General features: G+C 31.9%; 1 protein-coding gene across 3 annotated transcripts in view; it reads left to right on the top strand.

Moving 5' to 3' along the window:
- The window catches only part of LOC108564318 (protein numb), a 36,642-nt gene extending 15,295 nt beyond the window's left edge, over positions 1-21,347 (top strand). For 2 of the 3 annotated variants that reach the window (XM_017923320.1, XM_017923321.1), the window contains exons 2-3: positions 19,305-19,538; positions 19,610-21,347. In XM_017923320.1, coding sequence (XP_017778809.1) covers positions 19,332-19,538; positions 19,610-20,779 — 1,377 coding nt within the window. In that variant the 5' untranslated portion in view covers positions 19,305-19,331 and the 3' untranslated portion in view covers positions 20,780-21,347. Of the gene's footprint in view, positions 1-5,674; positions 6,709-19,304; positions 19,539-19,609 lie in introns of those variants that run through there. The other variant, XM_017923319.1, reaches the window with a different exon arrangement.
- The last annotated feature ends 2,084 nt before the right edge of the window (positions 21,348-23,431 follow it).

The following is a 23,431-nucleotide window of genomic DNA, read 5'->3' as shown; positions in this document are numbered from 1 at the left end:
TACGTAAATTTGAGGTAAATGAAAGATTAGTTATTAAATGTTAATTAGTTAAGTATTTGATTTACAACATTTTAAAAGGTTTTTAAATACCTGACTAGTATTTACCTAAAATTACCTACGTTTACGTCCGGCAAATAATGCTTATAAGTCTATAATCTTAACCCAGATACGCTTGCAGTGAATGTTAAAGAAAAGGTATGTTCATGAGCTTTTCTAAACATCTCTTCAGCTACAATTAGAAAAAACTAGTTCAAAGACTATTTATGTAATTATACTTAAATTAAGTAAAATTGGTATATTAAGGAAATATAACAATTTTTATGTAATGTTTTTTTTTATTTGCATAAACTGAAATAATTATTTGATTATGCAAGTATTTTTTTTTTAATATTTATAGGAAATGTAACGTCATTTAATTATGTTGATATAATTATTTAATTTGGTTGCAAATATTCATCGGAAATGATTGTAAATAAATAATTGCGGTGGAAAAAAAAATTGTATTGAAATAAACCAGTTCAAAGATTTATGCGTGATTCTGTAATGAGTGGAAACATTAAAAGTCGATCATTATTCGTTGGATGAAGTAAGAGAGAGACGATGATGGTAAACTTGAAATGCCCGGAGGTTAACAAGTTCTCTCTAAGAATCATTTTTTGCATCGCCTTTCTTTGCAAAAGTGAAGAATGAAAGAAAACTGGTAAAGTGTTTTGTAACACAGACAAATCTTCTTTATTTCTTTCTTTATATATGAAAAAAAAAACTTATATTAAATTGTTTGCATTTCGATTCTATCCGGATTTCATTTATCACTTCTTCGGTTTAGAAGCGTTCTTGTGTATCTGATAAAACATGTTTTTATCGTCAGAAGTAATCTTTGGTATTTCATTGATGTATTTCACCCGGATGGAAATAACCCTCATCGTTTTCAATGAGAAATTCCAATTCTCACCCCTTTTTCGTGTGTAACAAATTGCGTTAATAATTTGTTCGATCTGCACGTGTGTAAATGTCACCAAAAAATGAATTTCTACAGTTCCAATTATTGATGTATCAATTATGTTGGTTTCTTAAGAAAATCTATCTAATTGGTACTTTTTCACTTCTTAATATATTTTAATTGGGTCTATATCGCAAGCCCGACAACCGAAAGACCGTCTATTGAAATCCCGACGTTCGAAATCCCGACTGTATTAAAGTCCCGACGCTTGAAATCCCGACTATGTCAAAATCCCGACTACCATAATCCCGACTATCAAAATCTCGAATATATCGAAATCCCTACTACCATAAAAATGTTATTGTAGAAATTTATAATAATAAAAGACACTGTCGGGATTTCGATATAGTCGGAATTTCGATATAGTCGGAATTTCAATATAGTCGTGATTTGGATATAGTCGGGATTTTGAAATAGTCGGGATTACGATATAGTCGGGATTTCGAACGTTTTGAGCCAGCCGGGATTTCGAACGTTGTGATTTCGGTTGTCGGGATTTCGATACAGTCGGGATTTCGGTTGTCGGGCTTGTGATTGCCATTGATTTTAATTGACTCTCAATTTTTGTTATATTTTACGCTTTCAATTGTACATAAATTATGTTGAATCAATCAACTACAGAAAAATAATCAAAGTTTTTTTTTAAATAAGAATGAACTTAATCACAATTAATTAATTACTATAAGCATATAAGAAAATTGCCCGTTTTGTAGATATCAAAAATTATGCATTTCTTAGTTTAATCTAGAAATTAATATTTAATCTAATAAAATTTGTTTTTCAAATTTTAATTCCAAACAATTACGTTAGTTTCATAAGAAAATCTAACTTATTAAAGTTTTTCAGTTATTAACATATTATAATTAATCAATATTATAATTGGATTCTCAATTTTGTTATATTTTACGTTTTCAATTTGTGTACAAAAATTATGTTAAATCAATCAATAAAAAAATAAATGAATCTGAAAGTGTTTTTTTTTATTAAGAATTAACTTAATCTCAATTTATTAATTACTACAAGCATAAGAAAATTTCCCTTTTTATACATAAGAAAACTATTTAATTATATATTTCTTAGTTTAATCTAATAAAATTTATTTTTCAAATTTCAATTTTTGATGTATCAATTATGTTAGTTTCATAAGAAAATCTAACTAATTAGTGCATTTTCACTTATTAACATAGTTTAATTAATCAATATTATAATTGGGATTTTCAATTTTGTTATATTTTACGTTTTTAATTTTTGTACATAAATTATATTAAATCATTTCGAAAATAATTGAATCTGAAAGATTTTTTTTTATTAAGAATTAACTAATTATTAATTAATTAATTATTACAAGCATAAGAAAATTGCCCTTTTTATATATAAGAAAACTATTTAATTATAAATTTCTTAGTTTAAACTAGAAATTAATATTTAATCTAGTAAAATTTATTTTTCAAATTTCAATTTTTGATGTATCAATTATATTAGTTTCATAAGAAAATCTAACTAATTACTGCATTTTTCACTTCTTAACATATTATAATTAATCAATATTATAATTGGATTCTCAATTTTGTTATATTTTACGTTTTCAATTTGTGTACATAAATTATGTTAAATCAATCAATTAAAAAACAATCGGAATAATTAACTTAATCTTAATTAATTAATTACTACATGCAAATAGGAAAATTGCCCTTTTTATAGATATCTAACATTATTTAATTATACATTTCTTGGTTTAGAAAAAAATGTTTTCTAATTTTAATGAATACATTCTGATGAATATTGGCGTTCATTTAGCAATGAACGTATGAATACTGTAGGTCAAAAGGGTGTCAATGAAATATTGAATTGAATTGAAGACGAAGAATGTATTGATTTTTATTAATAACGTTTACATGTCTCAAGTTTCTTCCGCGTGTGAGCAACGTCTAATAATAGAACAACATTACGTGGAATATGGTCATAAATAGAAACATTCTGATAAGTGTTTTATTTCTCTTCCTTTTTATTTCATTTGATCCTTGGTAACTTTTTTTTAATTAATCAATTGTATGTGATACATTTCTTTCAATTTAATTTTTTTTGGTTCTATATCGCAAGCCCGACGACCGAAATACCGTCTATCGAAATCCCGACTGTATTGAAATCCTGACTATATCAAAATCTCATCAACCCGACTGTATCAGAATCTCGACAAACTATCGACTATATCGAAAATTTCTACAATAACATTATTAAATTATTTTGGAGCGTGCTACAATTTTATTTTTAATAACAATAAATTTGATTTTGTTGAATTATTCATAACAAACCTTAACATTATGAAATAATATGAAATACAATTAGTTATTAATTGTTGTTATTTATTATTAATAACAATTTAAAAGTGACTACGATCTGTAATAATTTAAAAATGTTATTGAAGACATATTCGATATAGTCGGGATTTTGATACAGTTGGGATTATGGTTGTCGAGATTTTGATATAGTCGGGATTATGGTTGTCGGGATTTCGATACTGTCGGGATTTCAAACGCCGGGATTTCGTTATAGTCGGGAATTTGATTGACGCTATTTCGGTTGTCGGGCTTTTGATTGCCACCGCATTTTTTTGTATTAGAAAATTCAATATTTTCAATTTTTGTATATGAATTATATTAAGTATTAACACATCAATATAGCAAATATTTTCTAAATTTATATAAAATTTTAAGATTTCAAAGATGAATATGCAAAATAATAGTTGTTTTATATAATCAACAGTTTTTTTTTCAATTTAATTTCATATTTTGTATACTTTCTCCCTATTTTCACAGTGAATGAAATATTACTACTTTTTTGGAAATGATAAACAAAAGAAAATACGAATTGTATATGTTCAAGAATGGATTTTTAAATAGTAAATTAGTAAAAAGAAATTAGAAATTTTTTGTAAATTAACAGTAATTTCTCCTTTTTTAAATGATAAGTAAATACAATCTTTATAAGTTATAAAATTACGTGTTTCCTATTTTTAAAGATTTTTTAATGATATAATACAATGAACATTTCTTAGAAACTTTATAAATCAAATGTAATTCATCATTTTTAAATGATAAGTAAATACAATCTTTATAAGTTATAAAATTACGTGTTTCCTATTTTTAAAGATTTTTTAATGATATAATACAATGAACTTTACTATAATCAAATGTAATTCATCATTTTTAAATGATAAGTAAATACAAACTTTATAGTTATAAAATTCGTGTTTCTTATTTTTAAAGATTTTTTAATGATATAATACAATGAACTTTTCTTAGAAACTTTATAAATCAAATGTAATTCATCATTTTTAAATGATAAGTAAATACAAACTTTATAAGTTATAAAATTACGTGTTTCTTATTTTTAAAATTTTTTAATGATATAATACAATGAACTTTTCTTAGAAACTTTATAAATAAAATGTAATTTCTCATTTTTAAATGATAAGTAAATACAAACTTTATATGTTATAAAGTTGCGTGTTTCTTACATTCAAACATGATTGATTTATAATTTCAACTATGGATTTTTGAATGGATTAATCATCAAGAAAGAAAACACTATTTTCGTAGAAATGTAATTGCATACAAACTTACGTGTTTCTTACTTTTAAAGATTTTTTATTGAAATAATACTAAATTTGAACTTTTCGCATGTAGTAATTAGTGTGGATTAATCAATTTTTTATTAAGAATTAACATAATCTCAATTTAATTAGTACAAGTATAAGAAAATTGCTCTTTTTATATATAAGAAAACAATTTAATTATATATTTCTTAGTTTAATCTAGAAATTAATAAAATTTGTTTTTCAAATTTCAATTTTTGATGTATCAACTATGTTAGTTTCATAAGAAAATCTAACTAATTAGTGCATTTTTCACTTCTTAACATATTTTAATTAATCAATATTATAATTGGTTTCTCAATTTTGTTATATTTTACGTTTTCAATTTGTGTACATAAATTATGTTAAATCAATCAATTAAAAAAAAAATCTGAATAATTAACTTAATCTTAATTAATTAATTACTACATGCAAATAAGAATATTGCTCTTTTTATAGATATCTAACATTATTTAATTATACATTTCTTGGTTTACAAACTTTATATGTTATAAAGTTGCGTGTTTCTTACATTCAAACTTGATTGATTTATAATTTCAACTATGGATTTTTGAATGGATTAATCATCAAGAAAGAAAACACTACTTTATTGCATACAAACTTGCGTCTTTTAAAGATTTTTTATTGAAATAATACTAAATTTGAACTTTTCGTAATTAGTGTGGATTAATCAATTTTAATATGAAACAAGGAGTAGTATTCAATTGCTGTAGTGGCATTGTTTAGAAATTATCGGATTGCGAAGCATCTCAGGAATGGGGATATATCCAATTTGCGTATCCAAGGGCAGCAATGATATGCGATTACATCGATTAATGTTAATATCGTATTTACAAGATTCCTCTTCCGTGTGTGTGTATACAAGATGAAAATCTAAAAATAGCACCTCCGGAATGCAAATCCAATGATGTCGAACGGGAGGAGGAGAAGGAGGCTGCTGTTCCTCCGAATCCAAGCAACTTACGTACGTACGGACTCCTCCGGTTAGTTCATTAGGTGGCAAGCTGAGCTGCACGCAAGAAGCTAGAAGAGAAAGAGAGAGTGAGATATCCATTGTCGAGTTTCTCCTCAGAACAGTATTCCTTCTCCGTTCGACTCGTGTTACTCTCGTGTAGACCGGAGGGACGGTTTTTCTTTATTATTTTGGAAGGGAGCGAGCGAGAAGGAAGAGTCTTCTGTAGAGGAGGAAAGCAGTACCTGGTCGAGTCGAGCGAAAGTAGAAAGAGCAGTACGTTCAGCTACCTGTGTAGTTATTTACCTGGCTCCGATGTATTCGGAATGGTTAATACGTGTGATCGGTAACGAAGTGTGGGGACTGAAAAACTGTTTGTAAAGAATTAACCGTCAAAAAGCCCCCAACCAGTCGGCATTTGCTATGCCAGTCGTCGCGTTCGTCGGGTACCATCAGCACCATCGGGCATCATCATCAACATCATCAAGAAAAACACCGCAGAAGAGGAATCGCGTTTCCATTAATCGTCAACCGAAAAGTAGCAACAACAATTAAACACGACTCGTATACCTCTATCATCCTCCGAAGAATTCCATCAAGGTTAACCGGTATCCGGCAAGAAAGTGACCGCACACACCGGTAGTTTGCCGCGACAACTCTTCATCTCTCCGATCGAAGTTTTTAACTCTTGGATTATTTTATTCATCTGTGCTTCTGTGAGTGCACGTTCCAGTGTATTTGTATTTGTGTCTGTGTGGTTTTCCATCTGAGATGCCCTTAAGTTGCATCAATTCTTCGGACATCTGGCAACCCTAAAGCTGCATCTGCCTTAAAGAGGCTCGCGACATCTGCGCTTTTCTTCTCTCCTCTTCTCCTCTTCGGCCCATGCGAAGCGAACATTTCTCTTGCGGATTCACGCTATAAATATTTATACATACACACAAAAAAAAACAACTACCTCAGGGTACTTCTACACTTCTTCGCGGTGGTGATTCTTCTCGTTGATTCGCAACAAGTCATTCTAGTGCAATGGGTAACCATCCATCCAATCACCAGCCTTTGGAGAGAGCCGTAACAGGCAAATTCGGAGATGTTCATACGGTACGTTATTTATATTATTTAAACAAATGTAACAAACAATACAATCTTTAAACATTCATACCTGAAACTTTTCTCAATTCATGAATTGCAATATTGTTTTCCTTTTAAGAAATACTATATTATTTATACCATGAACTGTTTACATCAAGATAATTGCACTGAATTTATTAATTAAAGCATGATTAATATCTTTGTGAGCTAAGCTCGTGAGATAAATAACGTTTTTTTTCCCTTCCTTTCTGGAGCGCTTTAAAAAAACCAGTTATAAAGAGCTTTCTTGAAGGAGGGAAGAAAAAAAATAACGAGAACTAGTATGTGAAACCAGATTAGAAGTACGCCTGAAACGGTCGACTCATTTAAATACCAAAAGAGGCGTGATTCATTTTGACAGTTTTGGTCCTTTTATATAAAAAAAAACGTAATTTAATTAAAAACTAATTATTTTCAAAAAGTTCAACATGAGACAAATTAAAGTTTACATATTTATATTGCTTGATTACTTTTAATTAAAGAAATCGATTTTGTTTGTATATATTTTCATTATATCTTCAATTGTTGATTACTTTTAATTAAAAAAAAAAACTTTTTCATAACTAAAGCATCTTGAATCTAAAAATTAAAAAAAAATCATCTGTTTTAATGAAAACTAGAATTTCAACAGAGATTCAGCACAAAGCATCAAAGTGTGTGTTTTATTTTTGCTTACAATTTGAGTGAAGTTTTAATTGCGTCCTCGAACGACGAAAAGTGAATCTGCATTTTAATTATACCCGGTTTTTAATTAAATGCATTATGCAATAATTCGTTGTAAGTATCCTCCTCGCTTCTCGCTTCTCTTCCATTATAACGCAGCAATTATCATTGGAACAAAGTGAAATTGTTTCGTTGCATTTTCCCTCTTGAGATCACCTCTTCAGTGTTTCGTGATTCACATTCGCACCTACTTTGCAAATCTCGCATTTGAATCACGCAGATTCCTTCGAACTTGACTCAGACGAAACGAAGCAATAAAAAAAAAACAAATACTTTCTACTCGATGGAAACGGTATTGTGAACGTTATAAACTTGTTTCTTTGGGTTATGTAAATTTGATTCGCTGGAATTTGCAGTGCAAGAATGGTTATTAAGTAGATTTCGATGCGGTTTTTCCCAAGCAAATAAATTGTTTTATTCATATAAATATAAAATCATATATTAACATGTTTCAACCAAGAGTAATGTTTTCCTTCAAGACAACTCAGCAAGGGGTAGATTCTCAACATATACAACTCTTTTTTTTTATAATTTATAAACATACATACATACTTCACTTTCTTTAACTTAAACTGTCTATTTTTTTTTTTAATTTTAGTTTAATTTTAATACTTCAATTTATTACAGAAGGACTAATTAATAATTGCTTTGTGTTTTCGCATGAAATTTCAGAGTAAATCACGCGAGGAATTCAGTTATTTACATTAGAAGCATAAATTATGTCTTTCAGCCGTCGTCTACCGTTTTCACTTGGTATTTGCACGTCTCGGCGTGTTTTTAGTGGAGACGATATGTCTGTTGTGCAAAAAAAAAACTTTTCATTCCTGTCTTTAAAATAGAACGTTTTCTTCACATCCATTTCTGCAAATCCATTTTTAGAATTACCATTAATAACACTTCATCAAATGCAATTATTAAACTTGACTTCCATAATTTTTCATTAATAAATTATATAACTTTTATTTATATAGAAATATATGGATTTTTTTTATCAAATATGTATGAATTTACAGGAATTGTAGTGGTTTTCGATTTCGTTACTTGTACAGCTTTGTTTCACGCAAGAATGCGCGCCTCGTGATGTATGCCTGTCTGCTTGTCTACTGTTCTCTCTCTCTCTTTTGTTCCTGTTTTCCAACGGTGACTCAGTTTTTTGAATCACGCTTTTTATTATCACCAGGTCTCCCCCTTTTCCGTCCTGTTTCGTGTTTCACTCTATATTTATTTATTTGTTACTCTTCGCTTGCTAAATCTGCAAATTCGTTGCGAGCTGTTAATTCAATTGCGACAGTGTTTCGTTTTAGCGCAACTTCGCAAATTCCATCATCATCCTCCACTTTTATACAAATTCAGCTTTTGCTACTTCTTCATCCATCAAAGTTTCATTTCAATCTTTTAATTCTGTAAATAAATATAGTTAATTATACCAAAGATAATAATAGTATTAATAAGTTCACTAATCTCTTTGAAGTAAAATTGAGAAGATTGATAAACGAATAAAAGTTAATTTTATTGAAGAACCAAAGGATTTTTTTAAGTATTTATTTCGAAAATGTTTGTTTTAAGATCGAAACGATTTGTTAAAGTTATTACTAAAAGTTTACACAAAAGTTAATTGATAGAATGTTGATTTATTGAAGATTGTAAGCTTATTTTTCTTGGAATTGAGTAGTTAAACTTGGGTTACGTCCTGCAAATTTCCTTGGAAAACCATTATCCTGGAAGATATAACCATCCGAAGATTGGTATATTTAGCGTAAAGATAATTGGACTCTCTTCTCTTCTCTCATAATTACCTTGCTAAGAATAACAAAACCGAAAGGAGAGTTTTATAACAGTCATTAAGGTTTTCTGAATGTAAATCGGGGACTTCCTTTCGCCGTACTCGCGAAAAAAGGCATCACTTCCATCCACACTTCTGCGCCATTAACGATTATGCTAATGGATATAACGACGATGGCTTTACGTGACGCTAATCTAAGTTAAATTTAATAAACAAACTCGATGAATTAAGAGGAAACGTCACGCGTGCAAATGGACTCTCGGCCCATGCAGAAAACCTGTTTGGTAACATTTGATGTACAACTTCGTCAACTGTGGTGATGTAATGTGAAGACAATGGCGCAAGGAAAGTGAGGCCATCGAGTATGTTTTTTTTTTGCATCTGCTTATAATGGTTTTCAAATTGAATTTTCAATTGATTGTCCAAAAACAGATGCAATTTAATCAAGCAAGCTATAATTTCATACTTGGAATTCTTATTCAATTCCAACCATATTCCAACATTGAAACATCAAATCATTTTTAAATTGATTACCTAAATATAGATACAATAATTTCATACTGTTAAAGTCTTCATCACCAAATTTCACCCATTCAAACATCAAATCTTTGAATCAACACTTAAAAACCAAAATTTCTCAATTAAAAATAAAAACTATCTTCTTTAATTGAATACCTAAATATAGAAACAATAATTTCATACTTCGAAAGTCTTTATCTCCAAATTTCACCCATTCAAACAACAAATCTTTGAATGCTTTTATAAACACTTAAAAACCCTTAACTTCTCAATCAAAAACATAGAAACTCTAGTCCTTAATTGATTACCTACATATAGAAACAATAATTTCATACTTCGAAAGTCTTCATCTCCAAATTTTACTCATTCAAACAATCTTTGAATGCTTTTATTGCAACTTAAAACCCTAAACTTCTCTATGAAAAATATAGAAACTTTATTCTTTAATTAATTACCTCAATATAGAAACAATAATTTCATACTTCGAAAGTCTTCATCTCCAAATTTCACCCATTCAAACAACAAATCTTTGTATGCTTTTATCAACACTTAAAAACCTAAATTTTTCAATAAAAAAATATATAAACTCTATTCTTTAATTGATTACCTAAATGTAGAAACAATAATTTCATACTTCGAAAGTCTTGATCTCCTAATTTCACCACAATGCTTCAAATTCCTAAGTAAAAACATCTTTATTTCATAAATAAATTATTGTTGAAGTTCAAATCCGAAATGTATCTCTCTCGGCAAATCGATGTTTTTTCATTAATTAAAAATGAAAAACAGGAGGAGAACCGCCATCATCACTTTTAATCATCGTCCAATCAATATTAATTGCCATTCTCAATTTTCCCCGACTAATTTCCCGTTTGCCTCCGTTAATGTCTCAACACATAAATTTCGATGTACGTGCTTTTTATTTATTAATGCAACATCGTCATAATCATTTTTATTTCAATTAAATACTTCTTATTTATATATGAAAATTGCGCAAATCATTAATTTAAAAAAATCCCATTTTTTTGTTCTTACAAGAAGAATTTATGATTTTCATATAAGTAAGTAATGATGATAAACGTTTCTGTTAAGTTTTTATAATGTCCTGTTTATAATTCATGTTAATTAACCATGGAAACGGTGTCCAATTTAGTTAAGTCCAATGAAAATATCCTTGATAAATTATGGATGTTTACGGTTTCTCTGGAAACAATCCAACTGTCGCTTTTTGTTTTGTTTTGTTTATTATTTCACATCCCTTGACCGAATTTCCATTTGGGTACATTCAGTGGGAATATATATAAAAAATAAATAGTTTCATTGTGCGCGCTCAATGTGTATATAAAGCGAGATGCGTTTTTTTTCTGGATGTAAATGAATGGTGATTGAATGTCCACTCGAAATAATAACGACGTAATGGACGATGAGGTCATCAGACTATTGACACACAAATCCGTTCGTTTATGGACGGACTTCACATGAAAGCTTTTGCTGCATGCGGGCTTCATTTGCAACCGAATTGATAACAGCTTTATCATCAATTATGTAACAGCTTCGATTTATGTAACATACAAAGAAATCTTGCAGCGAAAACAACAGAGAAAATCTATTAAACTTATCTCATGACTAATGTTAAAGAATTTCTCTTTACTTGAAAAAAAAAATTATCTATTACATTTAACATATATAAGATGAGTGAATCACAGAAAATGATAATAAATGATTCAACATCATCATGAAGAAATTTCTTTGTTCAGAGAATTTTACATTTAAAACAAAATATGAATCAATAATTAGCATGTATGTTCAATTCAATGCAAACATCGGTTACGTTGAATAACAAGCATGAGAATCGTTTTTTTCCCTTGTGTGTTAATGCAGCATCTAAATATAATAATTGTGTACTTTTCCCACATTATTTATACTTGAGATTCTTGAATTACTCATTCAAAATTTACCATTTTATTATTGTAGTATTTTTATTCCCTTGGTTAACTTTTAACAATTCATATAACTCAAAGGTTAAAATTGCTTTACTATTCTTGTTTTTATTCCTCGGGATAACTTTTAACCAATTCTATAACTCGAAGATTTACATTTAATATTCTTAATAATCTTGCTTTATTTTATTCCTCTGGTTAACTTTTAACTAATTTGACAACTCGAAGATTAAAATTGAATATTCTAATAATTTACTATTATGTTATTTTTATTCATTTAGTTAAGTAATTAAGAAATTAAGAGACTAATTAACACACAAATTAAATTAGTTTTTGTGTCTATCGTTGAAACAGATTTGAATTAAGAGCAAATTTTTTTAATTACTTTTCCTGCTGCTTTCGTCAAAGCAGATGTATTTCGAATATCATTCCAAGTAGTTAATGAAATGAATGAAAGTGTCTACTTTAAATACAGTTTCAATTTATAGTTTTGAACTTTACACAGCAATTTGTAGCATATTTATAAAACCGCAGAAAATCAAAACATTTAAATATCAGTTTTTTTTTAAATATATAAATAGGAACTGTGATTTATAGCTTTAATAATGTATATTCATAAGAGTTGCCTTGTGTAAGTTTAAAATCACTGACAAATAAAGCTCGTTATTCAAATGCGAATTGATGTCAGGGCTTTTCCCATTTTCGCAGTATCGATTTTGGCCAAAGTTTCGGGATTAATTCGCCTCGCAACCTGATTTATATCCTATCCGTGGTTTTGCTTCTCTTCTTTTCTCTTCTCCGACTATCCAGAAATCCAATAGGTTTTTGCTTATTTTATCCGACAAATGGATTTCAGTTCGAAGCCAACGTAGGTGGATGAATCTGCAGCGGCGAAGCAATATATTAAACTAGATTCATGAATAATTCAGGTGATCAGGAGATTCGAATTGCTTCCATACAAATATTTATACGAGTCTCAATCATATTCATCAGCTTCCCGGAATATAAATTATAATAACTCGATTCGATAACGGTAATTCCTTGGTTTCAGTGCTTCAGGAAATTCAATGCAATATTGATTCGCATCTTCGGTTAACTTGCTGAACATTTATTATTACTTAGATATTGAATGCGATACTTCATGCATAAATATTTCTTTCACCTGACAAGAACTCTGTATGTGTAGAAGTAAACCTGTTCTCTAACAGAAAAGCAAAAGCGTAATATTGATTCTAATCATGAGATTTATTAACACGGAGATCTTATTTACAATTCGCGTCATTATTTGGACACCAAACTACAAAAAATTGATGTATTAATGCGAATTTTACATGGTTTAAGTAAAATTGGGTTGAACGAAAGCCGCCTACGAACAGGTGTTCGTTTTCTATTGGAATTACGCAAACAACGCGCGTGCTGGAATCCATAATCTCCTGTTATTGTATGCACTTTCCATTACGGTCATAACACGCAGTTTCCACAAATCCAAAAACTTTGTTGTATTCTCTCTCCCCTATTCCAAAGTTGCCTCGATCCAAGGTACAAACAGAACAACAACAACAAAAAAAAAACGGAACTTGAGAACATCTGCATCCGTTTCCTATTAGCTGCATGCAGCCCTTTCCCCACCTCAAGATTGAATTAAACTCGTGAACTGTACTTAGTTGAAATTGCTAATTTACATAGAGAAACGTACTGAATTTAGATTTAGTTACTCAAGTATAAACAATGGTGTTTTATTTATCAAATTGTGCTTGTATTGATTTTGAAGCGGTGGCTTCCATGCATAATTCCGTTAATTGAAGCCGCAGCTAATCCGGACTGGGCGTAATTACATTTTGCGAAATGTTTCATTAAAGTGCATCCTCGGGGCCAATTCGTTAACCGTGAGCGCCGAAAGCTCGTTTCATCCGGAAGGTGTAATTAATGTCTCTCGTTGCAAGAAAATGTATACCATAAATAATAAGTGCTTTTGTCCACATTGTGTTTTTTTATTATTCTTCGGCGCGTGAGAAACGCGGGAATTTCAAGGATGGGGCCTCTAGGTGCGACCGCTTGTTGCATTGCTCGTGTCGTTTAATTGGCCTCTTTTCCGTTCTTGATATACGTGTTAAGACAATTTATTACCGACAACATATTGTCCCTGCATTCTTAATCACTTACCAATACAATTTGTGCAATTTCAAGTTAAAACTCCTTGAGACACGCTTGTATCACCTTTTGAATATGACTTGTGGGACATTATTAACATTTTCTGGAAAATGTCCAGGAAAGAGGATTTAATTTGGTTGGTATGTCAATGCATCAATTTTGATAGGCAATACCATTCGATGTTGATTCAGTTAACGAAGTTGTCCAGAAATTTGTTAGGTTTAGCAATTCAGGAATTTCTGGTTAAGTTACATTAAGAATTATCATTAAACTATTGTTTTCAAAGTTATTAAAAAATTAACTTTAAATTTTGTATTAATTAGTTAATTTAAATTTACATAAAAGATTTGATTTTCTCTAAAAAATAATAATTTTATCTTAAATACAGGTAATCCGTTTTTATTTCCTTTCTGCTTTATTCAAATGTTATCTAAATAGATAACGTATACCAGATTTACTATTTAGGAGGAGACTAGAGAAGTTTTGAGCGTGTGAAAAGTCTGAGAGAGTAAAAATGTATGAGTCAACAATATTGATCTGATAACAGATCATTTAAAGACAATTCCCAAAAAAAAAATAGAATTCTTTGATTACTCATTCCATTATCTAGTTGTGATTTGAAAATATTAATTAATTATATAAGTTTACTATCAAATCTTTACACTTATATTACGTAATTTTTCAGGTATTTCACATAATTTGAAATTTACAATATTTGCACCTTGCTTACTCACTCCATTATTTTCTAGTTACGTTTCTAGTTTGAACTATTTCTCATGTCTATCTTGAAATTAATATATTTGTAGCTTTAGATATAGTTTGTTTTGGAATTGAGCAGTGAAAAATTAAATATTATATGAATAAAGAAAAAAAAGTGCTATTGTATAATCAGTGGTTTTATCTTATCAAATCGAGCTGACGCGATAACGGCAGTGACCAAGCCGAGAACTAAACTGTAATTATTAATAAACAATCCTGCTCTGGCGCTTAATTACAATACTATTTACGTCTTTCCTGGTGCGTCCTGAAAGTGTTTTTTTTGTTCCTTATATATATATATAATTTGGATTAACGAATCAAAGGTAATTACTATTTATTTAAGACTACACGATAAAACACTACTAGTCGTTCTCTTCGCCGCCTTCGGTCGGAGCTTCGGGTTCGGGTTCAGCTTCGGGACTTGCTGTCACCTCAGACTGGGTGACGCCTTCTTCCTCTTCCTCCTCCTCGTGATCATCCTCCTCCTTCTCGCTCATCGAAGTCTCCGACATGGACTTGTCCTTCATGACATCCTCCAGTTCCTTCTCGGAGATGGTCGAGGTGATGGACGGTATCTTCTTCAACTGATTGATGTTCTCGATGTCGTTCCTCTCCTCCACCTCAATTTCGTAGTAGATGTTCGAGACGAAGATCGCCGTCCAATCGGCAACGGCGAACAGGAATTGCGGCAAGTTCTCGCAATCGTTACGTTTCGGAATGCTGATCCTGTGCAGACCGCAGAGGATCTCCATGACGTTATCGGAAATTATTCTGAGGATCGGAGTGACCAGGAGCGGCGGCGCTCGTTTGTACGCATACTTCAGAGCCTTCTTGATCAGCCTGTACATGATGGTGTAAGCCTCCTTCACCGCTTTCATCTTCTCCAAATGCATCCTTCTCCTCAACGCCTTCACATCGACTCGCTTCGATTTCTTCGTCCTTATGCTGTTGAAGTACTGCTCCGTCTCCTCCGGGGTCATGCTGAACAGCTCTTGCACCTTCTCCTTGACCCACTTCATGCGTTTCGGCTCGAAAAGCCACCCGTGCTCGCGCCACGTCCCCAAAAGCAACCATCTCTTCGGTTTAGCCAGTTCATCCAACCTGGAGTTACACTCCTTCTCCGGCTTCTTACGCATCTTCCGCACCGGCTGCGGTTCCTCATATTCCTCAAACTCATCTTCCTCACCTCCATAATCCACAGACATTTTTAACAAAAACCAAGAATTTTATTCAATCAATCAAAAAAAACAACAACAACAAACTGTCAATAAATCAGCCGACTCGTTTTAAATAATCGTGTCGTAATTGTGTATTAATTAATACCAATAAGCAAAATTGAATGTATACAATTTCTTCATCATTAAATTTTCGTTTTATTTTAACCGTCAGCGTTGATCTAATTACACACGCGGAAAAAAAAAGTGTGTGTTGTTACGTAAGCGGTTGGCAATTAAGTTTTATCGTTTTATTGGCTATTGTCAAGTTCGAATGATAAACATGAAGATGCGAGACGCAAAAAAAAATAATAATCTGATTATTGTTGTTGTCTACTCGGGGTGTAAAAATAATCCCGTTTCGAAACTTTACAGTTGTTTACATTTACGTTTCGCCGTCTGAAGTCCATATCCGAAGAGAGTCGAGCGCTCGGAAACCTTTCCGCCGGTAAAATGCAGCTGCTAAATTTAGGATGACGTCCTGACCTATCGACGTGTAAATAATCCGGCGGCACGAATAGAAAACACAATAAACACAGCTTAGATACTTAAGAACTAGAAAAAAGAAGTACAGTCTTAAAGAAAACAGTCTTGAACTTGCTATATTTAGGTCTGAAAGGTCATAAACTTATTTTTGATTATTTTAACCAGTGGTTTCACCATGAGACCACATAAAGAATAACTATTTTCAAGCTATTAATTCCCAGTGGTTTCATCATTTGACCACATAAAGAACAAGTATTTTCAGGCTATTAATTCCCATTGGTTTCGCAGTGTAACCACATGTTATTTTTCAAAAACTAAACAAAATTTGATCATGCATTCATTCGTAAGCATTCAGAAGCAACAAATAAATATTAACTTCACATTTATAACCTGAAACTGAAGTTAATTATTTAACTTTAATTATACTTCGTAACCGTATATTTACAATAAATTCTCCGAATGAGTGAACTTTTCAGAAATGCGGTGTAAAAAAAAATCTCGGAATCGTCAATGCATGCACGTGTTTGCGCAATTATTTCACATCAATATGTATGCAATAATGCGTGTATTAATTCTCAGTGGTTCCACCATGGGACCACATAAAGAACAAGTATTTTCAAGCTATTAATTCCCATTGGTTTCGCAGTGTAACCACATGTTATATTTCAAAAACTAAACAAAAATTTGATCATGCATTCATTCGTAAGCATTCAGAAGCAACAAACAGATATTAACTTCACATTTATAATCTGAAACTGAAGTTAATTATTTAACTTTAATTATACTTTGTAACCGTATATTTACAATAAATTCACCGAATGTGAACTTTTCAGAAATGCGGTGTAAAAAAAAAATCTCGGAATCGTCAATGCATGCACGTGTTTGCGCAATTATTTCACATCAATATGTATGCAATAATGCGTATATTAATTCTCAGTGGTTCCACCATGGGACCACATAAAGAATAAATATTTTCAAGCTATTAATTCCCATTGGTTTCGCAGTGTAACCACATGTTATTTTTAAAAAACTAAACAAAAATTTGATCATGCATTCATTCGTAAGCATTCAGAAGCAACAAATTAACTTCACATTTATAATCTGAAACTGAAGTTAATTATATAACTTTAATTATACTTCGTAACCGTATATTTACAATAAATTCTCCGAATGTGAACTTTTCAGAAATGCGGTGTAAAAAAAAATCTCGGAATCGTCAATGCATGCACGTGTTTGCGCAATTATTTCACATCAATATGTATGCAATAATGCGTGTATTAATTCTCAGTGGTTCCACCATGGGACCACATAAAGAACAAGTATTTTCAAGCTATTAATTCCCATTGGTTTCGCAGTGTAACCACATGTTATTTTTCAAAAACTAAACAAAAATTTGATCATGCATTCATTCGTAAGCATTCAGAAGCAACAAATAAATATTAACTCCACATTTATAACCTGAAACTGAAGTTAATTATTTAACTTTAATTATACTTCGTAACCGTATATTTACAATAAATTCTCCGAATGTGAACTTTTCAGAAATGCGGTGTAAAAAAAAAATCTCGGAATCGTCAATGCATGCACGTGTTTGCGCAATTATTTCACATCAATATGTATGCAATAATGCGTGTATCCGTTACGCAATTTGCATACAAAACCACGCTCAAGTGGGCGATCGTCGCTATAAACAGATGAAGATCGATGTTGGAGCGGAGCGAAGGGAATGTTAGAGCATTGTTTCAGCGCTGAATGCCTCCAATCAATTGGTAGTTCTGTTCGGAACGAAAGCACAATCGCAATTCACCTTTTTCCAATTAAGACTTTGTATTCAATCATAGAACTGCTCGATCGGAAGATTCGTTCCGCAATTAATGCTGTTCGGAAACAAAATAATTTGATTGTAAATAATCAATTTATTCTTTAGAATCATTGTGAAGTATATGAATGGAAACAGCTGCAGCACCTTTACATCTTCTATTTACCTATCGGTTTGGGTTTCTAGGAAGGTGATTCGGCCAGGTGTTGCGAGTGAAAAGCCGAAATTCGTGACGCCAATAAATATTTGCGCAAATCGTTAGAGACTACAAGCAAAATGAATCAGAGAAAGTCGCGCCGCACTAATTAAACTGGATCCTGCACATATCTGTGTAGAAATTGAATTGCTCGCTGCCACATTGAGAAGATGACCGAGAGATGCGAAGCTGAAAGACCTCGAGAATCGTTTCGTGCAATTAGTTAGCTAGTCTACTGCTCCCCGTCCGATACTTATTAAATGTTGAACTCCTCGCATAACAATTACAATGGGAATTAGTATGCACGTTTACTGTGTGTTGGCCTTGTCGAGTTGAGAGATCATTCTTGGAATTGTTGTTTTTTTTTTTTTAAATTACAAAGAGCGTCCGTAAATCTCGTGCATAATTCCCATATATTCATGACTTCCTGCGACGACGACGACGAAATCCTTCGAAGTCGCCAGAAGAAATTAAAAATAAAATTTTCAATTTCCTTCAACCAAAACTCGATTGTATTTAAATGCTACCTACGTTCATTTAAAATTCTTACCCGTCGTGTGTCTTTACGGCTAACGTGTACGTTATGGACTTCCGACATTCCTCCGAGTTAAATGTTTCAATAAATTCAAGTTACAAGAGGTGTCTCTGCTTGAAAATATACCGATTTGCATACGTTTACGTATTCGTGTTGAGTAACCCAACATTTGCATGAATTAGCGGTACAACGCTTTTATTTTCTTTGCTTGTATTCAAAGCGCTCGTTTTTTTTTTATACTGGCTTTTGGGGACATGTTATTTTCGTTCGTTTCCTCTCGATTTCTAATGCTGTATTGAACTTAATTCAGTTGAGTTATTGGATTTACATAATGTATGTTTCCAAAAACATTGATATACTGTACGAACTACAGTTCTGAATATTTATATAATACCGTTTTTGATGAAATATAAAATAATAATTGTTTTTTTTTTCTTGCAGAGACGAAGCTTACGGTCACCTCGTAAAATGGACAGACTGAGGAAATCGTTCAGGGACTCGTTTAGGAGACGCAAGGAGAGAGTTCCTGAAAGTTCGAAGCCTCACCAATGGCAAGAAGATGAGTCTGCTGTGAGACAAGCAGCTTGTGCTTTCGCAGTAAAATATTTGGGTTGCGTCGAGGTCTTCGAGTCGAGGGGAATGCAGGTGTGCGAGGAGGCCCTAAAAGTGCTGAGGGTACGTGTATAAAGTGCAAAGAGTGCTTCAATTCAAATTACTAATTGCTATTTCCTTTTGTCATTGTGCAGGGTTCTCGGAGAAGGCCTATAAGGGCGATGCTGCACGTGAGCGGAGACGGTCTTCGCGTTGTCGAGGACGAGAACAAAGGGCTTATCGTCGATCAAACAATTGAGAAGGTATCGTTCTGCGCTCCGGATCGTAACCACGAGCGCGGTTTCTCGTACATCTGCAGAGACGGCACAACAAGAAGATGGATGTGCCATGGGTTCTTGGCTCTCAGGGAATCCGGAGAGAGATTATCGCATGCGGTTGGATGCGCTTTCGCCGTTTGCTTGGAGAAGAAGCAGAAGCGCGACAAGGAGTGCGGAGTAACGATGATGTTCGACGCGAAGAATTCCACGTTTACGAGGAGCGGATCCTTCAGGCAGCCCGGTTTAACGGAGCGTTTGGAAAGGGCCGTGGATGTACCAAAATCCTCATCGCAGACAGCGAATCCGAATCCGTTCGCCATCGAACGGCCGCACGCCACCCCAAGCATGTTGGAGCGTCAGAACAGCTTCCGTGGCTTCGGCCAATTGGGTCAGAGTTCACCGTTCAAGCGTCAAATGTCTTTGCGGGTGAACGACCTGCCCAGCACCACGGATCGCCTCAACTCTTACAAGACGAGCAACGGTAAACCAGTATCGCCGATTCCAGAGTTGCAGGGCGATTCGGTGACGGCCCTTTGTCAGCAACTGTCGCAGGGTCTCAGCCAGCTCACGCACAGCGGTTCCGACGACTTCAACTTCAACAGTCAATCCAGCATCAACCAAAACAATCTGTCGATATCCATCACCACCAACACGAACACCTACAGCTCGACGCCGACTCCGCCTGTCTCCAGCATCACTCCAGTCAGTCTGAACTTCAGCGAAACGTCGACGCGATCTATAACGCCCATCAAAGCAGCGATCTCGCCGAACTCGAGCGTCGTCTCGAATGCGAGCCTTCCGAAACCCGAGCAATGGTTAGGTCAGATCACATCGACGAAGATCGAAGGCTCATCATCACCATCGAAGAGAGCGAACCTCGCTGCACATTCCAGGGCGATGTCTTTGGACTCCTCGGAGACGTTGGGCCGGGTTCCCGATCCCTTCGACGCCGAGTGGGTCTCCGGCGTTGCGCCCCGACCAAACATCAACAGCACGAATCCATTCATCAGCAATACCACCAAGCAAGCATTTCAAATCCAGCTCTAGTTTCTCAACTCGCACGTCGAAACGAAGACATATTTTTTTACACACGAGATGAGAAATTGATTCCATTGTTTTCTTGCCTGGACTGGAACGTGCAATTATGTACATTACTGTTTTTTTTTTTGTTATGTTTTCCTTCAGTTTCTTTCTTTCTGGCGATCCCAAAAGAAAACACACTTGGATAGTATTTATTATTATTATTATTACTAAATTACTGAAGAAGTAGAAAGACATATTTTGTTAACGCACAGACTATTATAATTATTCAGACAAAACTTTAAGCATTATAGAAAAAAAATCATTCATTAAAACGATAATATAATCAGAATCGTCCCTTAAACTAATTACTTAATTGCATTGCGTCCAAGAACACGACGTGCTGACGTGCAGATTACAGTATTTCCTTTGAAAATGAACTTCAAAAACATTCACTACTTAAATTGGATGGAATTGATGAGATTTAGTGACTCTGATCTGGTCTAGAGTTCTCGAAATTGGACTTGCAAAACCATAGATGAGCTTGAATAATGCACATAGATTAATAATCGATGTCCGAACAAGTATAAAAAAAAAGAAGAATTGATTAAAAAAAAAATTATCATCATCGACAACGAGAGCACTTTTACTGCATGCGGAAATTGAATAACAGTATTATTATATATTTGTTTTTGGTGGTCGACACTTTTCGACTTTTCTTTGTAGGCACAATTACTATAGCGATAAAACCATATTGTATGTAATTAAGGTAGTTTGTACGAAGGACACCTGCCAAGCTCTGCACAAGTTACGAATTTCTTCAGTGGACTAAGCGTAATAAGTAATTGTAAAGCCCTCTCCCATATATAAATATATACATAAATATACAACAAAATATATGTGTACTTAATGAAAATCAAAGCTTTTACTTAGAGTCTAAGGATAAGAAGGTTTTGTGCCATCAGACTTAGGCGTTTGTATATTATAATTATTAAACTGGAGCGAAAGAAAAAATAAAATGAAGCGACTGGAAGGTTTCTTTTTTTTTAATTTAGAAAAACTGTATCTGTTATTATTTATTATTAACTAATTCGTACATTGATCACATCATTTTTTTTTGTAAATAATTTACTATTGTATAATATATTAATATATAATTGAGAAGAAAAATCAAGACTACTTGAAGTTATTGTTGATTAATTTAAGAAATTAAATGCTTTTACTGTTTCAAACGAAAAACATGTCTCTTTGTTCATTCATTCATTCAATTCACTGGAGTGAAAGGAATTTGTCTTTGTTTATTTATATTTTAGTTGTGTAAAGTTACTTAAGTCGCAATTATTATACTATATACGACTGATGGAAAGGAAACTAATTGGTTACTATGGATACACACGATTTTCAGTTGCTTATTTCCGTCCAAAATTGTCTACGAATATCAAAACAAAAACAACAACAACAAAACAAAAACATATCGCATATTTTCAGTTTGTTTGAAATTAAAGGAATTGCATCGAGAGAAGAACATGTTTGATTATATAAAAAAAATAACAATAATTTGTTTATATTTCTTATTTTGTTGCTGGATTATTACATTTTTTTTGTACATATAGTTTATATTAATTATTATATAAATAATCTCTTATCGAGAAGACTTGTACATTTTATACATATATACATAAATATCGTTTTATTTTATTATTTCTTCGTTTCCTTTCGTTTATTTCTAATGTTTACTTAAATTATATATATATATATATATATATATAAATATTAAATAAAAAGATGAAAGAAGTTATATATAAATATTAAATAAAAAGATGAAAGAAGTTCGGTAATGGTACGGAAATGAAACAAATGCTATCTATATTATTATTACTACTATATATATATATACACATACATATAAAGAAAAACAAAACACTAAGTAGACTTATTTAATAAATAGTTAGTTAATGAATTACGATGATGAAAAATTGAAGAAATTTATTTTGTAAATGTTATATATAAATATCCTCTATATATATTGAAAAGAAAGCAAAACTATATATGTATATTTGATGTTTTTTTTTTAATTCTTTGTTTACTTGTCGAGTGGCAGGACGAAGGGCCACAGGCACATGTACTTAAATACTGTGTATATTTATGATCTTACTTAAGAAAAAAAATCAAATTAAGTATATGATGTATAATAGTAATAAATCGTTTAAGTATTATTATCTGTTAGGAACATGTCGATTTTTCTTTTCCTTCCTTGATACAAAACGATGTTCTGAATGTAATAAAACACAGAAAGAATGTGTACTCGAAAATAAAGAAGAGTTATTAAACCATATTAAAAAAGGTTTCTTTATTTCATTTTACCTAAGTCATTTTTTTTAATTCTATTACAAATCTAAATAAATTTAGTATATTGAAGAAATATATGCCAAATTTGTTAGTATTTCTCTATAAACATCATCTTTTTAAATTATATTTACTTATTTCTGATTAATTTTCACTTAAAACATAATGAATCAGTTAGTTAATGCACTACAAATAATTATTTTCAATGAATATTTGAACTATTATAGTAAATGTAGCGTATTTAAACGATAATTATACATTTATATGATTTAACATTTTTTATTTAAGGAAAATAGCGATTTTCAAATTTATTTCAATAAATATTAAATAAAC

The sequence above is a fragment of the Nicrophorus vespilloides genome, unplaced genomic scaffold (genome assembly GCF_001412225.1).
Source record: "Nicrophorus vespilloides isolate i.1.1-1 unplaced genomic scaffold, Nicve_v1.0, whole genome shotgun sequence".
NCBI classification, from domain to species: domain Eukaryota; kingdom Metazoa; phylum Arthropoda; class Insecta; order Coleoptera; family Silphidae; genus Nicrophorus; species Nicrophorus vespilloides.
Note: the sequence above shows the minus strand (reverse complement) of the source record. Positions and strands in the feature narration are given on the sequence as shown.